The sequence below is a fragment of the Brachypodium distachyon genome, chromosome 1, assembly GCF_000005505.3.
Source record: "Brachypodium distachyon strain Bd21 chromosome 1, Brachypodium_distachyon_v3.0, whole genome shotgun sequence".
Classification (NCBI taxonomy): domain Eukaryota; kingdom Viridiplantae; phylum Streptophyta; class Magnoliopsida; order Poales; family Poaceae; genus Brachypodium; species Brachypodium distachyon.
Window position 1 is genome coordinate 25908105 of NC_016131.3, and position 16347 is coordinate 25924451.

General features: G+C 43.2%; 2 protein-coding genes across 3 annotated transcripts; both read left to right on the forward strand.

Moving 5' to 3' along the window:
- Positions 1 to 797: 797 nt before the first annotated feature.
- LOC100832532 (pyrophosphate-energized vacuolar membrane proton pump) lies at positions 798 to 4041 on the forward strand. Its single transcript, XM_024460340.1, has 8 exons — positions 798 to 828; positions 982 to 1556; positions 1716 to 2095; positions 2181 to 2267; positions 2352 to 2682; positions 2817 to 3227; positions 3338 to 3397; positions 3496 to 4041. The coding sequence occupies exons 1-8, from the start codon at positions 813 to 815 to the stop codon at positions 3700 to 3702; spliced, it is 2067 nt and encodes a 688-aa protein (XP_024316108.1). The 5' UTR covers positions 798 to 812; the 3' UTR covers positions 3703 to 4041.
- A 6058-nt stretch (positions 4042 to 10099) lies between these two features.
- Positions 10100 to 15824, forward strand: LOC100832843 (protein S-acyltransferase 24). Of its 2 annotated transcripts, XM_003563259.4 has the most exons (13): positions 10105 to 10598; positions 11159 to 11299; positions 11556 to 11668; positions 11826 to 11905; positions 12018 to 12181; positions 12703 to 12841; positions 12919 to 13018; positions 13143 to 13200; positions 13342 to 13419; positions 13506 to 13604; positions 13867 to 13945; positions 14028 to 14176; positions 14738 to 15824. In XM_003563259.4, the coding sequence occupies exons 1-13, from the start codon at positions 10311 to 10313 to the stop codon at positions 15164 to 15166; spliced, it is 1917 nt and encodes a 638-aa protein (XP_003563307.1). In that variant the 5' UTR covers positions 10105 to 10310; the 3' UTR covers positions 15167 to 15824. The 2 variants fall into 2 exon arrangements, 1 of the variants encoding a protein (XP_003563307.1); XR_001405596.2 differs by lacking the exon at positions 13867 to 13945 and having other exon boundaries at positions 10100 to 10598; positions 14738 to 14933.
- The last annotated feature ends 523 nt before the right edge of the window (positions 15825 to 16347 follow it).

Below are 16347 nucleotides of genomic sequence, written 5' to 3' on the forward strand. Positions count from 1 at the left end.
CGTAAAACGATTAGCTTGCTGCGGCGCGTAGCTTGTGTTTTAGTAGCGAACATGATATGAGTGATCGAATTTCTCTCTCGCTGCTTCCTTAGGCAGTTCATGGTAACACGGTGAGTTTTATCAAACGAATTTGGGTGTCTAAAAGTAACTATATGTGTGCTTTGCTCGTTTGATGCATGGTTTCATAATTATACCTCATCTATGCGTGTTCTTTTTGTTCATTTAGTTATATTACGAATTTATTATCTATTCCGTGTCCTGGTCATATAGATCAACTGTTATATTAGTCCTGCTCTTTAGGTGGATCTACACAAACATTAAACTATCAATGCTCCCGCTTTACCCAACGCATGTTATAATAATTCTTCTTACTAGTAGTCAGTGTGCTGTGGTTGTGGTTAAATTATCAATTCCTCACACCAATATTTTTCTGGGAGATAATTTTTTGGAGGAGTGAGTCTATGAGAGTGACAGCAGATCAGAACTACAAGTGCTCTGTTCTTGAGAGGTCCACCATGAAAAAGCCCTACAGTCCATGCTGTTGCAGGGATAGGATAAGTTACTGCAGGAAGAAGATAATTTATGGCTCCTGTGGTCCCTTGGTCCTCGCCGTTGCTCTTTTAAGATAAGATGGCAAAATTTCTGCGTACCTGCATTATTGTACTAGCAGGTAGGAATTAGTTGCCCAGCAAGCAATGGGCATTCCCGCACGCATATGCTTCCCTTGAAAGGAATCCTAGATGCGGCACGCATGGACCTGATGATTCTGTGTTCCGTCGTTTCATGTAAGGCAGTTGGGTTACTTGGGAGGAATGTTGGACTCAAAAGGTGCTGCTGATTTAGTAGTCTGTCTTGCATGAGGCTTCTGGATTGTTGTAGTGATACACTTGTTTGTTTTTTTATTATTGTTAAACTTTTTCTTGGAATCAGTATCTACTTTGTGTGTTCATCTGTGGTCTAAATACTCTTTGTTGTAAACAGGAGCAACTTCCTTCCTTTTCACTGAATACAAGTATGCTGGAGGATTCATGGCCATTTTTGCTGTTCTGATCTTTCTCTTCCTGGGCTCCATTGAGGGGTTCAGCACAAAGGATCAAGCTTGCCATTACAGCAAGGGCAAGACATGCAAGCCTGCGTTGGCCAATGCCCTGTTCAGCACAATTGCCTTCGTGCTAGGTGCAATCACCTCTCTTGTATCTGGTTTTCTCGGGATGAAGATTGCAACTTACGCAAATGCCAGGACAACTCTTGAGGCAAGGAAGGGTGTTGGGAAGGCATTCATTACTGCTTTCCGCTCTGGTGCTGTGATGGGCTTCCTTCTTGCTGCAAGTGGCCTCTTTGTTCTTTATGTTGCAATCAACGTGTTTGGACTTTATTATGGTGATGACTGGGAGGGTCTTTTCGAGGCTATCACCGGTTATGGTCTCGGTGGTTCTTCTATGGCTCTTTTTGGCCGTGTAGGCGGTGGTATTTACACTAAAGCTGCTGATGTTGGTGCTGATCTTGTTGGGAAGGTGGAAAGGAACATCCCTGAAGATGACCCGAGGAACCCAGCTGTAAGAGTTCTTTCTTGACTCAAAAGACTTTATTCCTGATAATGCTTGAAACTCTGTGTACGGAGTATTAAAGTTTCTCAGTTGTTGACCATAGTAATTTTGGTAGGGTTTTGTATCTACATCCGAGGATGATCATTCTTTTCTTCATGCATCATGCAGGTCATCGCAGACAATGTTGGTGACAATGTTGGAGATATTGCCGGGATGGGGTCAGATCTCTTCGGTTCCTATGCCGAATCATCTTGTGCTGCTCTTGTTGTTGCCTCAATCTCTTCCTTTGGAATTAACCATGAATTCACCCCAATGATGTACCCACTCCTAATTAGCTCTGTGGGTATAATAGCTTGTTTGATAACAACTCTTTTTGCGACTGATTTCTTTGAGGTCAAGGCTGTAGATGAGATAGAGCCTGCCCTAAAAAAACAGCTTATAATTTCCACTGCCTTGATGACTGTTGGCATTGCACTCGTCAGTTGGTTAGGCCTCCCGTCTACCTTCACAATATTCAACTTTGGTGCCCAGAAGACGGTGCATAACTGGTATTGTCATTTTTTTAAATCTATCCACATTTGTTCAGATCTTGCTCATTAAATTCATGATCTCACTTCATCTTAAATTTGATAGGCAACTATTTTTATGTGTGTCGGTTGGTCTCTGGGCCGGCCTAGTCATTGGATTTGTTACAGAGTACTACACAAGCAATGCATACAGGTAATTGCAGTAGTGATCATATTTAATAGTGGTTTTAGTCAACAACGTTCCTTCAATTAGCCCCTGACAACTCGACTTCTTCAGTCCTGTGCAGGATGTTGCTGATTCCTGCAGAACTGGAGCTGCTACCAATGTCATCTTTGGGCTTGCTCTGGGATACAAATCAGTTATTATCCCTATTTTTGCCATTGCTTTTAGTATTTTCCTCAGCTTCAGCCTTGCAGCAATGTATGGTGTTGCTGTGGCTGCTCTTGGAATGCTCAGCACAATTGCAACTGGTCTTGCCATTGATGCCTATGGCCCTATCAGTGACAACGCTGGAGGGATTGCTGAAATGGCTGGCATGAGCCACAGAATTCGTGAGAGAACTGATGCTCTAGATGCTGCAGGAAACACAACTGCTGCCATTGGAAAGGTACATATGCCTTGGTTTGATGTCTTCCATTTTAACAGCTAAAATGGCCTAGATCACATTTAAGAAAAGGCTATCCATTACACAAATTTCATTGGAAGCTACTAACTTCTGCATAATGCGATTTTTACCTGTAGGGTTTTGCCATTGGCTCGGCTGCCTTGGTGTCCCTTGCTCTCTTCGGTGCGTTTGTGAGCCGTGCTGGGATCACAACTGTTGATGTTCTGACACCTAATGTTTTCATTGGACTGCTTGTTGGTGCCATGCTCCCATACTGGTTCTCTGCAATGACCATGAAGAGTGTTGGCAGTGCGGCTCTCAAGATGGTGGAGGAAGTGCGAAGGCAGTTCAACACCATCCCTGGGCTCATGGAGGGCACTGCCAAGCCTGACTACGCGACATGTGTGAAGATCTCCACTGATGCATCCATCAAGGAGATGATCCCCCCGGGTGCTCTTGTCATGCTCACACCCCTTATTGTGGGGACCTTCTTTGGCGTCGAGACCCTCTCTGGAGTCCTTGCCGGTGCTCTAGTTTCTGGTGTTCAGGTTGGAACATTCTTTTTTTTTGGGACTAACACTTAACGTTGTATTTACGTACCATATTTCATTCACAGTTATGTAGATGTTCCCTTCGTAACTATGTTGTTTTTATTCAGATCGCCATTTCAGCATCAAACACTGGTGGTGCCTGGGACAACGCCAAGAAGTATATTGAGGTAAAAATCCTATGGCTGCAGTAACACAATTTAGTCAGGTGGTTTCTTTTACCTCTTTGTTTGCCAAACATTTTAACCCTGGTTTTCCTTGGTTTTAGGCTGGCGCATCTGAGCATGCAAGAACCCTGGGCCCTAAAGGCTCAGATTGCCACAAGGCTGCTGTGATTGGTGACACCATTGGGGATCCCCTCAAGGACACCTCAGGCCCCTCGCTCAACATCCTCATTAAGCTCATGGCGGTCGAGTCCCTCGTGTTCGCTCCCTTCTTCGCCACCTATGGAGGCATTCTCTTCAAATGGCTTTAGAGGCAGAAGAACAACGAGTACTTAGTTTTGCCGGTCGGGAGAGATCATCTATATGTCGTGGAGCCCCTTGAGATGACCCGTTATGCTCCCTCATCTGTTTCCCCTTCCGTTGTTCATGTATTCCACACATCTTGTTGAACTTGTCTAGTTTTCAATTTCTCATTCTGGTAGTAGTAAGTAGCAATAGCAGCAGCAGCCTGAGGGTAGCGAAATCAACAGCCATTCGACATGTTTGGACGAGTGTCTTGGGGAGTTTCATTTTGCCAGGGGATGATGATGATCTTGTATACACATTGCGGATATCCTGTTTATGAGTGAAATTTTTTCTTCGGATGCCTCTGTTTATTATTATTATGTACTAGGTCACTGTGTGGTAGAAATTGGATAACTTTGATCTGCTTCATGCTTTTTCTATGACATTGCTCTTGCCTGGCTAGGGAGCTGTTGTGCAATTGAGGTAATCGTGTGCCCTTGAAGCGTTGCTGTTTGAAGGGCTAGAATATTAATTTTTGATATCTCAGGGTTCTTAGAGTATAAAGTAAGGACAGTCATGACTTGTCTATCAGGTCCTTCTCGTATTAATTGGCTTGCACCTTGAAGGATCTCTTTGGTAAAATAACCTCCATATAAATTCTCTCTGAATTTTTTTTTATATTTTAGGGGCAATTGTAGTCTTCTGTATTTTGTTTTCCCACAAAATATCATCCTATGCTAGATAGATAGCCTGAGACGGTCATAGCGTATCCATAACACCACAACAAGTATGTTGCATCTTTGGTGAGCAAAGAGCATACAATCATCAGTTTCGAGCACCCGAGATAGTATTTCTCTGTATTTTTTGTAAGGTATCTCGTAAGAGATATGCTGTGTTTTACGATAAGAGTTTGCAACCTTTTTGTTAAAAAAAACTTCTAAGGCCTCTTTGATCAAATGATTTCTGAAGGATTTTTATTTTACAAATCGGAACAGATTAGTACTAGTTTGGGCTAATTTTTTTTAAATAATACGATTTTTTTAATCATTTTCAAAAATAATACGCGTTTTTCAAAAATCTCAAAAATAATACGGCCTGGGCCTGGGCCAGGCCGAACGGGTCCAGTCGGCCTGGCCCAAGCCGATTCGGCCCAGTCGGCGTCGGCAAGGCCGACTGCAGGCCGGCAGCTCCGCGCATGGGGCCCCCAGGAGGCTCTCGGCTTGGCCCAAACCGACTGAGCCCAGTCGGCCTAGCCGTGGCCGACAGGCCTCTCGTGGGCCGCGGGGAATCTCCGTTTTCTCTTTTCTCTTTCCTTTCCTCCCTTCCCATCGCGCGAGCCCAGGAAACGCCCCCGAGCCCTCTTCTTCTTCCTGCCCTGAACCTTTTGTTCTTCTTCTCCTCTTCTTCTTCCTCAAAAATGTCCCCAATTTCTAGCCAAAATGAGTGAGTTTTGATCCCGTTTGACCCACAAAACTGCATCCCCTTGCTATTTAGCACCCAATGACACCTTGATCTACTCTTTTCTTTGAACATGTTGAGCTAATTTCGTGTTGCTAAGTTGGGACAATGGTGGTGGTTTGGAGGAGTTTGGAGGTGGTGGTGATGCTCATCCGGCGACTGTGAGCCTGCTCGAGGTTGGGGTTCACACGCTTCACGTATATATATATATATATATATATATATATATATATATATATATATATATATATATATATAGAAGTATGTTTTAGCGTTTGGTAGTGCTCATTATTTTGGACAACTGTTAATGTCGTACTGCTTAGTATTTGATGCGTCTAAATATTATGGCCGGTAGTAATATGTTTTGATAGAATAGATTTTTTTTGATGCAGTACTGCTTAGTATTTGACGCTTATTAATATTTTTAATATGCCGTACTGCTTAGTATTTGACGCGTATTAATATTTTTAATATGCCGTACTGCTTAGTATTTGACGCGTATTAATATTTTTAATATGCCGTACTGCTTAATATTTGGCGCGTATTAATATTTTTATATGCCGTACTGCTTAATATTTGACGCATCTAAACATTTTTTATATGCCGTACTGCTTAATATTTGACGCATCTAAACATTTTTTATATGCCGTAGTGCTTAGTATTTGACGCGTCTAAACATTTTTTATATGCCGTAGTGCTTAGTATTAGACGCGTCTAAACATTTTTTATATGCCGTACTCCTTAGTATTAGACGCGTCTAAACATTTTTTATATGCCGTACTATTTAGTATTTGACGCGTCATAATGTTTTTAATATGCCGTACTGCTTAGTATTTGACGCGTCATAAAAAAAATTATATGCCGTACTGTTAGTATTTGACGCGTCTAAACATTTTTTTAGGCACCAGAGATGTCCGGTGCAGTGAAGTCTGTTTTTTACTACGGTTCTGGTATTGTCTTAACAACCGAGCACGGAGCTGATCTGAGTCAGTTTAAGTATGTGGAGTTGGATCTAACGGCCCCTCAAACATGGACGTTTAGTCAGTTGCAGGAATGGTTGGTAGGATGTTTAGCGCTCGATCCTGAAACATACACCGTCCGTGTGCAATCATTGTGGACCAAGTCAAGTTCAAATATTTTCTGGGTTTTGAGGCCGATAGACCGGACATCAAAGTGGGTGCGCTGGTTAGAAAGTTGCGAGAAAAAGGGAACTACACCTGTTGCCTTAATCCAGGTTGTCGCTCATGAGACCAATCCAGCTGAAGGCGAGGGTGAATCAAGTTATGACTTGTCCAATGCAAACTCTGTGTCGAATGCTGGAGGTGGTGGTTATGAATCAGGCCAGAGCTTCGGGGCAGTAGGAGAGGATGAGTACACTGGCGAGGCAAATGCGGACGAAGAAGATGGTCACTTGCAGAACCAGATGGAGGATGAAGATACAGATGGTCGTAGTTCTTATGACGATGAGTCTCATGAGTCGGACGAAGAGGAGGTGCCGATTCTTGCATCATGGAATCAACACTTCTCTTCAGCTATGACCGTGAACGATGGGCACGACTCTGCATGGCAATATCATCAGAACAACATTGCGAAGGGTGCCAGATTTCCTGACAAGAAACATCTGCAGTATGCGATAATTGCTTGGGTAATGTCCACGCAAAGGGTTTTCAAAACAACAGTCTCTTCACAAAAATATCTTACAATGGAGTGCGAACAAATAGGTTGTCCCGGGAGGGTGCATGGCTATGTTCCTAAGTATGACACAGATTGGGTTGTGAGTGACTTGGTGTTGCACAACTTAAAATAAGATAGCCTAACTCTAGCCCTACGAAGATGAAGTGCTCTTGCCCTTAGACGATGATGTGCTCTTTCCCTTCGACGGTGCAGTACTCTTCCCCTTGGACGATGAAGAACTCTTACCCGTTTTGCTTGGCATGAAGATATCTTCATCGGACGATGATGTACTCTTCCCCTTGGACGATGATGTGCTCTTTCGCTTCGATGGTGCAGTACTCTTCCCCTTGGAAGATGAAGAACTCTTACCCGTTTTGCTTGGCATGAAGATACCTTCATCGGATTCCTCCTCTTCAACCCATAACAATGGATGTTTTCTAGCCCATTGTAGGTATGACTCACTCTTACCTTCACTGTGCTTCTTCCACCTTTCGTGCAACCTTAGCAGTTTTTGTCGTATCTCTGCAGAAGTCCTCAATGGGAAATTGCACCTATATAATTGGTGGCCCGGCTCAGTTAGTAGGGTGTCACTACTAATGAGTTCGTCCCATGGAACTATCCTATTGTCTACCTTGAAATCACTGGCTAACCACAACAGCTCACGTGACATACCTGACCAAAATCTACGATCATCTGGGAAGCCGGACGACATCTTCCCAGACGAAATGGTGAGCCTACACTTCAATACCATGGACGGTCTTTTATAGTTACAGAAGATACAAATAGACGGGAAACGGTGGCGGGAAAAAAGGCGGGAAACGGTGGCGGGAAAAGGAGGCGGGAAACGCTGGTGGGAAAACGAGGCAGGAAACGCTGGCGGGAAAAGGAGGCGGGAAACGGTGGCGGGAGAATGAGTTTGAGAGTCTATAAATACCTCATCTCCGGTAGTCATCCAAGCATTCTTCCCACTACTGTTTTTTCCAATATTCCAATGTCCCCCAATGAGTTTGCCTTGCTCCGACCAGGGCGAGAGGCTGAGGAGGATGAAAGATGCGATGTTGCCTCGGGGGGTGGAACATCTCAGGTGTTGGTGCGGCAATCTATGCAAGGTGAAGGAGGTGACAGATTTTTCAGATAAGCTGGGCATGAGGTTTTTCATGTGCGCGAACTATGAGTATGAACCACCTGTCCCGGTTTCGCCGTACGACAAGCCTCCGGTAAGCACATTTAGGTGTTTTAAAACATGTTTTCTGTGTCATATCAGATTTGTAACAATAGGCTTTTTTGTAGTCTCCTCCACCCCTATGCATGTGGTATCGTTGGATTGACACGGAGATGCCGGATTGGGCGGTGGAAGAGATCAAAACAAGGTCCCGAAATGCATGACAGCGTTTCCACGCGGAGGAGCGTGCGGAAAAAACTGCAGCCCAGGAGAAAGAGGAGCAAGAGAGAGAGATGAAAGAGCATAGGGAGGAACAACGTCGTTGGATTGACGAAGCACTAAGGAAAAACAGGGAGAAAGCGTTTGAGATGCAAGAGGAGGAACGAAGGCGCAAGGATGCTCGTGAGGCAGAAAGGGAGAGACAAAGAGAAAGGGCCGCCGTGGCAAAGGCTGCAGAAGAACGTGGCGATACGAGCGGAAAATGGCCTAAGTGGACTAAGTAGTGCTTGTGTTTCAAATGTATTTGCTATCTTTAATTATGTCCAATTGCGGTACCAATGTTTGTTAATTTAGTCGTGCCTTAGTTCCGTAACCATCACATTATCGATGTATGTTAATTTGTCCAAATTTATCCAAATGTCAAGTCTTTCAGTTCAAACAAACCGCAAAGAATCGACACAAAAATTGTCCAGCAAAATATCGATGTATGTTACTCTTTATCCAAGTTGTCAAGTCTTTTAGTTCAAAAAACCGCAAGGATTCGAGACAAAAAATGGGCCTCGGCCGTGTATGCGTTGATCATGCAACGAACTAGCGGGGAAGCCTAATTACTTCCAATCGGATTCGGCGTGTTATTTTTATCCAAGTTGTCGAGTCTTTTAGTTCAAAACACCGCGAGGATCCGAAACAAAAAATGGGCCTAGTTACTTCGAATCGGCCGGATCCGGAAAAAATCGGCCTGGCCCAAACAGACTGAATCCAGTCGGCCTGGCCGAAACTGACCGGGCCAGTCGGCCTGGGCTAAGCCAACTGGGCTTCAGTCGGCCGGGGCCAGGCCGACTGCCTCGTGGGGGCCTCGCGGGCTGAGCAAGCAGCATGCAGTCGGCCTGGCCAGGGCCAACTAGGCCTAATCGGCTTGGGCCAGGCCGACTGGGCCCAATCGGCTTCGCCTAGGCCGAGGCCGCATTATTTTTGAAATTTTTGAAAAACGCGTATTATTTTTGAAAATGATTAAAAAATCATATTATTTTAAAAAAATTAGCCTAGTTTGCAATCTACTTCTAAGGTCTACTTTTTTTTTAGAACACAGTACAAACGCAGACACTCACAACAGGTGCAAACATTCACCCCTATGAACACACACATGCACACTCTACCCCTATGAGCACCTCCGAAAGACCGAGCCGACAGTTCTTGAGAGATTGACGAAGTCACCCCTAGCGCCTCGCTGTTGACGGGTACGTCACTTATCACTGAAAGAATAGCGCCGGTTAAATCCTGAAATAATTCAGAAAAATGTGACACCCATGTCAAGTCTATGACTTTTTAACCTGAGTGGGCTGGTTCCACCACAAGGAACCAGACCACCTGAGTTAGGGTCAATTCACCTTCTAAGGTCTACTTGATTCAAATGGTTTTCAAAAGATTTTTGGAGGATTCTGATCTTCTGGATTTCCCCCCTACATGGATTGTTTAATTCATAGGACTGCAAGCCATATGAACTTTTCCTTAGACTTTATTTATACTACTTTCGTTTCATAATTCTTGTCGAAATCTTACATGTATCTAGACACTTTTTAGGAATAGATACATCCATCTTTGGGCAAATTTGAGACAAGAATTATGAAACGTAGGGAGTACTACATACCCTATAAAGTTTTCCATCCACTCCAACCTGTCGGAAAAAATCCTAGTCATTCTGTGCACCATCAAACACCTTTTGAATCTTGTAATACTCAAGATGATATGCTACTTTGTCCTGCATTTTTCATATTCCCTGCAATTTGAGAATCCTGCAAATCAACCTCACCGAGTTCTGAGTTCAAAACTTCAAATTCAGACTTGAACTACGCAACGAAGCCTGCACGAGAAATTTAGTAGAAACCGAGGGGCTGGCATGCAAAATTCACAAATTTGTTTCCCTTCCTGCCCTTCCCTTACCTCTCGTTCTCCGCCTCCGGAGGAGACCAGCTCTGCGCCCGCCGGAGAAGTAGCAGCAGCTAGCCAAGCCCTCTCTCTCACCCCAGCAGCGGCCCTCTCAAACGGCACTCCCCCCCTTCTCTTCTCCCGCTTCAGGGCAAGCTGCGTTCCCCCGCCTGCCAAAACCCCGGGCCTGATCCCATGGCGTCGGAGATCGAGGTGCTCGAGGACACCACCACCGCCACTACCACCGTCTCCGTCGCCGTGGATTCGGCGGCGGTGGCGGAGAAAGGAGCGGTGCCTTCAAAGGAGGACGAGCCGCTGAAGGACGACGTGTACACGGCGGCGGCGTACGGCGATCTGGAGAAGCTGCAGCGGTTGGTGGAAGCGGAGGGCCGGCCGGTCGCGGAGCCCGACGGGCTCGGCTACCACGCGCTCCAGTGGGCCGCCCTCAACAACCGCGTCGCGGCCGCGCAGTACATCCTCGAGGTGTTCTTCCCCCCAACTCGCGGTTTGGTTTTTTAAGCTTTATTTAAATTGTGCAGTGCAGCCGTGCTGGTCGTCGTTTTGCTGTAGCGTAGCCGTGTAGCAGAGCTTGTGAGCTTGCTTAGTGTTCGTTACTACGCTCCTTTGGTGGCTGTCGATGGCCGTCTATGGACGCTGTCCCACGGTTTGTGGACAATTACGCGGCTGCAAACTGCGAACTGAATGCTTGCCATATAGACTTGGAAAGGGAGGTGTGTTTGAACTTGGAATGTCCTCGTGGGAGTTTTTTCAGTTGTTCATGCTGACAGTACTTTCAGTTACAAACGTTGAGACATATATATGTTTGCACCGATTTATGTTGTCATGGCCAGTAGTTGGTAGGTTAGACAGCCATGGTAAAACAATGGTATACTAAATGTCTATCTTGATATCGTAATGTTAGTCAATGCATTTTTGTTTTCGGGTTGTTGTAGTTGAGACGTATATGACTGGTTTTGCTTGGTGGTTTGGCCTGATGTCAACGCTTTGTTTGGCTGGGTGATGATTTTGTGATGTTTGGGCAGCATGGTGCAGATGTAAACGCTGTGGATCACACTGGGCAGACAGCACTTCACTGGAGTTCTGTACGTGGCCATATACAAGTTGCTGAGCTGCTTCTGAAAGAAGGAGCTAAGGTGGATGCTGCTGATTTATATGGCTATCAGGTTTGCTTACTGGCTTCTCTTCTGCATCTGTGGCACCTGTTTCGCCTTTGTGTTTGCTTTTGGGTGTCCGTTGTTGGATCACAACTATGTTTTGCTAGATAATTGTCTACAAAATTGATCTATTACATTAGACAAAAAAAAAGCTTAATTTGGCCATATCTTTTTTCTGCATAAAATGGCAGTCAAGAATCGATGACATTCACGTGTGACATCAAATTTGTTCCAACTCATTAAATCAATTTACTTCTGTTTGCAGTCCACACATGTTGCAGCACAGTACGGTCAGACATCATTTATTTATCACGTTGTTGCAAAATGGAATGCCGACCCAGATGTCCCTGACAACGATGGAAGAAGCCCATTGCACTGGTTTGTACCTTGTGCTCTTGTGCTGACCATTAGCCTACTGATAATTTCTGCTGGTGCATTATGTAATTTATGGCCGCACGGAACTTCGGCAGCTCCTTTTACATTTACATTTACATTTACACCTCTCTTTCTTTATGTATACCTGTTTACCTTGTAGGGCTGCTTACAAGGGATTTGCAGATTCTATACGTCTCCTTTTGTATTTGGATGCTTATAGGGTGCGAGAGGATAAGGAAGGCATGTGCAAATTTATTCGCTACTCTTAATGCAAATTTGCATGTGCACAGAACATTATGTTGGTTCACTTTGAAGCTTGAGATTTATTTCTTCATTACAAATGATGCCCTAGGTTGTACTCCTTTACATTGGGCTGCTATCCGGGGGAATATGGAGGCATGCACTGTGCTTGTTCAGGCTGGCAAAAAGGATGACTTGATGGTGAAAGACAAAACTGGTTTAACTCCAGCACAACTTGCTGCTGATAAAAATCATCGGCAAGTTGCATTCTTTCTCGTGAGTCACATATACTATGCCATTTCTGTTCTGTAGTCTACTTGAGCTCTTTGTTTGCTGCACCTCAAAGTCTCAGCACACTAACAAGTTCATCTAATAGGGATTCTGCCTAGTCACTTGTTACAATTTGTGTAAAGGTATAGCAGTAAGCAAATCATCATTGTAGATTTTTTTATGTCTGCTCTCTAATAATTTAAAACTGACTAGGTAAATGCACGTTAAATGCGTTTTTGCCCTTATGTTCCCAAAATTTGTGCTGAATAACAATTATCTCAAAATATACATCAATTGAGTCAAAAGATTGTGATACTCATATCTACCATATTGAATAGGTGCACTTACGTTCATTTTCTAGCAATATAGAGAATAGCTTTAATGGAGTGAACGGACGACCACCAGCTCACACTTTATAAGTAAAGATATGGAAGAACCGTGTTTCATGAGGAAAATCTGGCTGGAACTTGATTTTCTTGTTTCTTTTTGGAAAGAAACAGAGACTTGATTTGCTTATTTCCTCACAGGACAATGCTAGAAGGGTACATGACAGAGGATGTAATGGGAATGCGACTTTTGCAAAGCTATCAAAATTAGGGCTTGCTCCTCTTCTTTGGTGTATTGCTATTGTCTTGCTTGCTACATATATACACTCTGTTATAGCAGGTAAGTAGCACTTTTAATGTCTTTTCACTTGTCTGCTCTTCTGTGGTGGGCTGCTTACTATATTTCCTTCTTTTCAGGACAATATATCATGGACATGACAGCACCATTTGCGCTGTTTGCATGGTCAGGAGTCTTCCTTGCAACAGCTGGGTTGATCATGTTCTATAGATGCAGCAGGTATTGGCAGAAAAAAAAATCATTTGGTTAATACTTATGAAAAAATTGGAAAGCAAACAAAGGGAAAGGACATATTGAGCATTGAACACCATGGTGATATGGAATTGGCTTTTACTTTCTGCAGGAAAGATCCTGGTTACATCAGTGCGAATATAAGAGACTCACAGAATCAAAGGGATGATGTAAGTTTGAAAGATGAACAGAGTTAATTTTGTTTTGTGGAACCACCTTTATCTTTTTTTCCTATTATAATTAGTGGGTTTCCAATTTAAGTTTTAAGCACAATCCAAAATAAATGCGATCCTGAGCATTTGTGTGTTTAGGAACCTTTGCTGAAGATGGAGTTAGATAATCCTGCACTTCTGACTGGTAACTGGTCACAGCTTTGTATAACCTGCAAAGTAAGTAGCACATCATACACTGAATAGTTTTCTCTTTCCTACAATTATATTCTTAAGCCTCTGATTTTGAACTTTTCATTCTACAGATTGTCAGACCTGTTCGTTCGAAACATTGCTCAACATGTGATCGCTGTGTTGAGCAGTTCGACCATCACTGCCCCTGGGTATCTAATTGCATCGGCAAGGTACTTGTCTCTTCATTCATTTTATATGTGCTTGTGATCAATGTAATTATCAAGTTATCATCTCTTCTGGAGACAGTTTATGTTCTCGATGAAATTTATTTTGGCAGAAGATTATGCTACCTTTTGTTTGAAATCAAGTAACACTATGAAAATCCTGCGCTCCTCACTTGCTGATCTTCTTATCTCTACCTTTTGTTTGAAATTTGTTTTTTCTTCAATATCTGCTTGTTCTTCAGTCTGATCTAGTGGAATGTAACTGCAGAAGAACAAATGGGATTTCTTCATGTTCATCACCCTAGAAGTTTTTGCAATGATCATTACTGGCTCTGCTGCCATTATAAGTATTGTCTTAGTCCTCTGTGGCTTTTCCTTAAAATATGGACTGGAAATTTTCCATAAGATTCATTGCTGTTCTTGTCACAGGGACTGTAAGAGACCCAGCTTCTCCAGCATCCTTTGGTGCTTGGCTTGGCTATTCTGCTGTTCACCATCCCGGGGCTGTTTCTTTTTTCTTCATGGACCTTTTCCTATTCTGTGGTGTTGCAGGCCTAACCGTAGTTCAAGCATCGCAGGTATTTATTTTTTTCACTTGACGTTTTTTTACCTGAGAAAACCAAGTTGATCCTAAAACAGTCAAGTCACTGTAACACCTGTTTATTATCTGCACAAGCACAACATTCAGCATTGTTTGTTTACTAACTGAAAAATAAACTTCTATAGAACACCCTGGACTTACAAAGGGAAAATACTCTACTGTGCTACCGCCTTTACTAGGGTTTGCCCGAGATGTTTGTGTCTTGCTGGATTATGTCAAATTGGTGTGTAGTTGTCAGCTCACTCATGAGCCATGAGTATATAACCTATTGGTAGTTCAACACAACAGTAAAGCTTAGGTAACAAAATTAAACATTAGGCAATGAAAATTTATCATGTTTGGAACTCAATAGAGAAGTTGAGAACCCAATTACTGAAAGGAGCTATATGCTAATTGGTGTTTGTTTTATTTGATCCTTTAAGCTATCTGCGAGGTTTGTGTGTGGGACCATGTTTTCCATCCAGTAGCTATAGCCTTGCTGGACTGCTGGACGGACATGTTTTCTCATGTTCATGCCTTGTTTCCCTCTTCCTTGCAGATAGCAAGGAACATCACAACAAACGAGATGGTAAATTCCATGAGATACAGTTATCTAAGAGGTCCAGGTGGCAGATTCAGAAACCCATTCGACCATGGGGTGCGCAAGAACTGCGCAGACTTCTTGTTAAACGGATACAATGAGGATGTTGAGCGGCTTGAGCATACATCACACACTGATGAGGAAATAGGAATGATACAGATGACAAGCGCAGTCTCGCAGAATGGCGAGGGCTCTTCCCATCATGGTAATGGCACCGACCATGCTTGTGTTGATTCACATGCTAGCTCAAATTCTCACAGTCAAGTAAGTTCCTCTCAGTGTTGTGACCATAGTAAGAAGAATGATCGGACACCATTTGGCCTAGGGTTGGGCCTTGGACGAAACAGTGCTTCCCGACAGTATGTACGGTCTCTTCTTCCATTGTGATTGTCACTTGGAGATCGTGAGAGTTGCTGCTGTAGATTGTATGTGGACACTGCTCAGGCTCCATTCTTTAGTTGCCTTTGCTGGTTTGTGTTAATATCATTGAGCGCTAGCTGTGGACGAATTGGATCTGTTCAGTGCCAGTAATTTTTGTGGGTACATTGGAGAGGAAGGTCGCAATGGGCTCACGAGTATCCACTGATCATTAGGCAGCCCCTGCAAAAATGTACACTGATTTTTTCGCATGGCGCAGGCATGCAGCTACACTTCAATACTGTTGTCATACCAATCAGGGTCGACTGGAGTAACATCAGTTGTTGGGCATCATGCAGGCTTCGGAAAATGTACCTGTAATTTGTAAAAAATCAGAGCTGTAAATTGATCAGTAGTAGCTTCACTATGGTGGCATAAGCTGCTCTTCTTGTTCAGTCTTTCCTTATTCATTTTACTTAGGATATTCTTACGACATGACCTGAAATAGGTTTTGCAGGTGTTGCTTTATGGCAGCCCCCAGGTTGTTGTGTTTGCTGATGTACTGGTGTTTGTCTGTCAGGAGTACAACCGTTTTAAGCGATTGAAAATTTTATATACTCTTCTTAAGGATGTGTGTATTTCAGAACATAATGGCTGTGTCATACTGTATAACGTATTTGTGGAGTCATGATGGAGGAAGTTAACTTCAAGGCAATCATCTCTACTTATGGGCTGTTATTGCACCTAACATTCTTCCCTGGCATGAAGATTAAGAAAGTCATTTAGGTTTGTCTAAGTCAAACTTAAGAAAGTCTGACTATGTTCATATAAACATATGTTAACATCTATGATGGCAAATAAATACACTATGAACACATATTTCATGATGGATTCAATTGTGGTATACTTTTCTATAAAGTTGGTCAAACTAAATATCGTGGATTTCTTCAAGGTTTTTTTTTCAAAAAATTCAAGAAAGTTTATTAAAGTCCTAGTGTTATATATCTTCGGGTCCGTTTGCTGTGCCAAAATATGTTTAAAAGCATCACTCTTAGATATTTTTCATTCAAAGCTTCATTTTGGATACCAATAAAACTTTTTAGGGAGGATTTCACCTCATCACAAACCCCAGGGCCAAAATAAATAAAGGTTTTTTTTCTGTCAAAAAAATAAATAGAGGATTTTTGCAAATTAATGCTCTGGCCTGAACT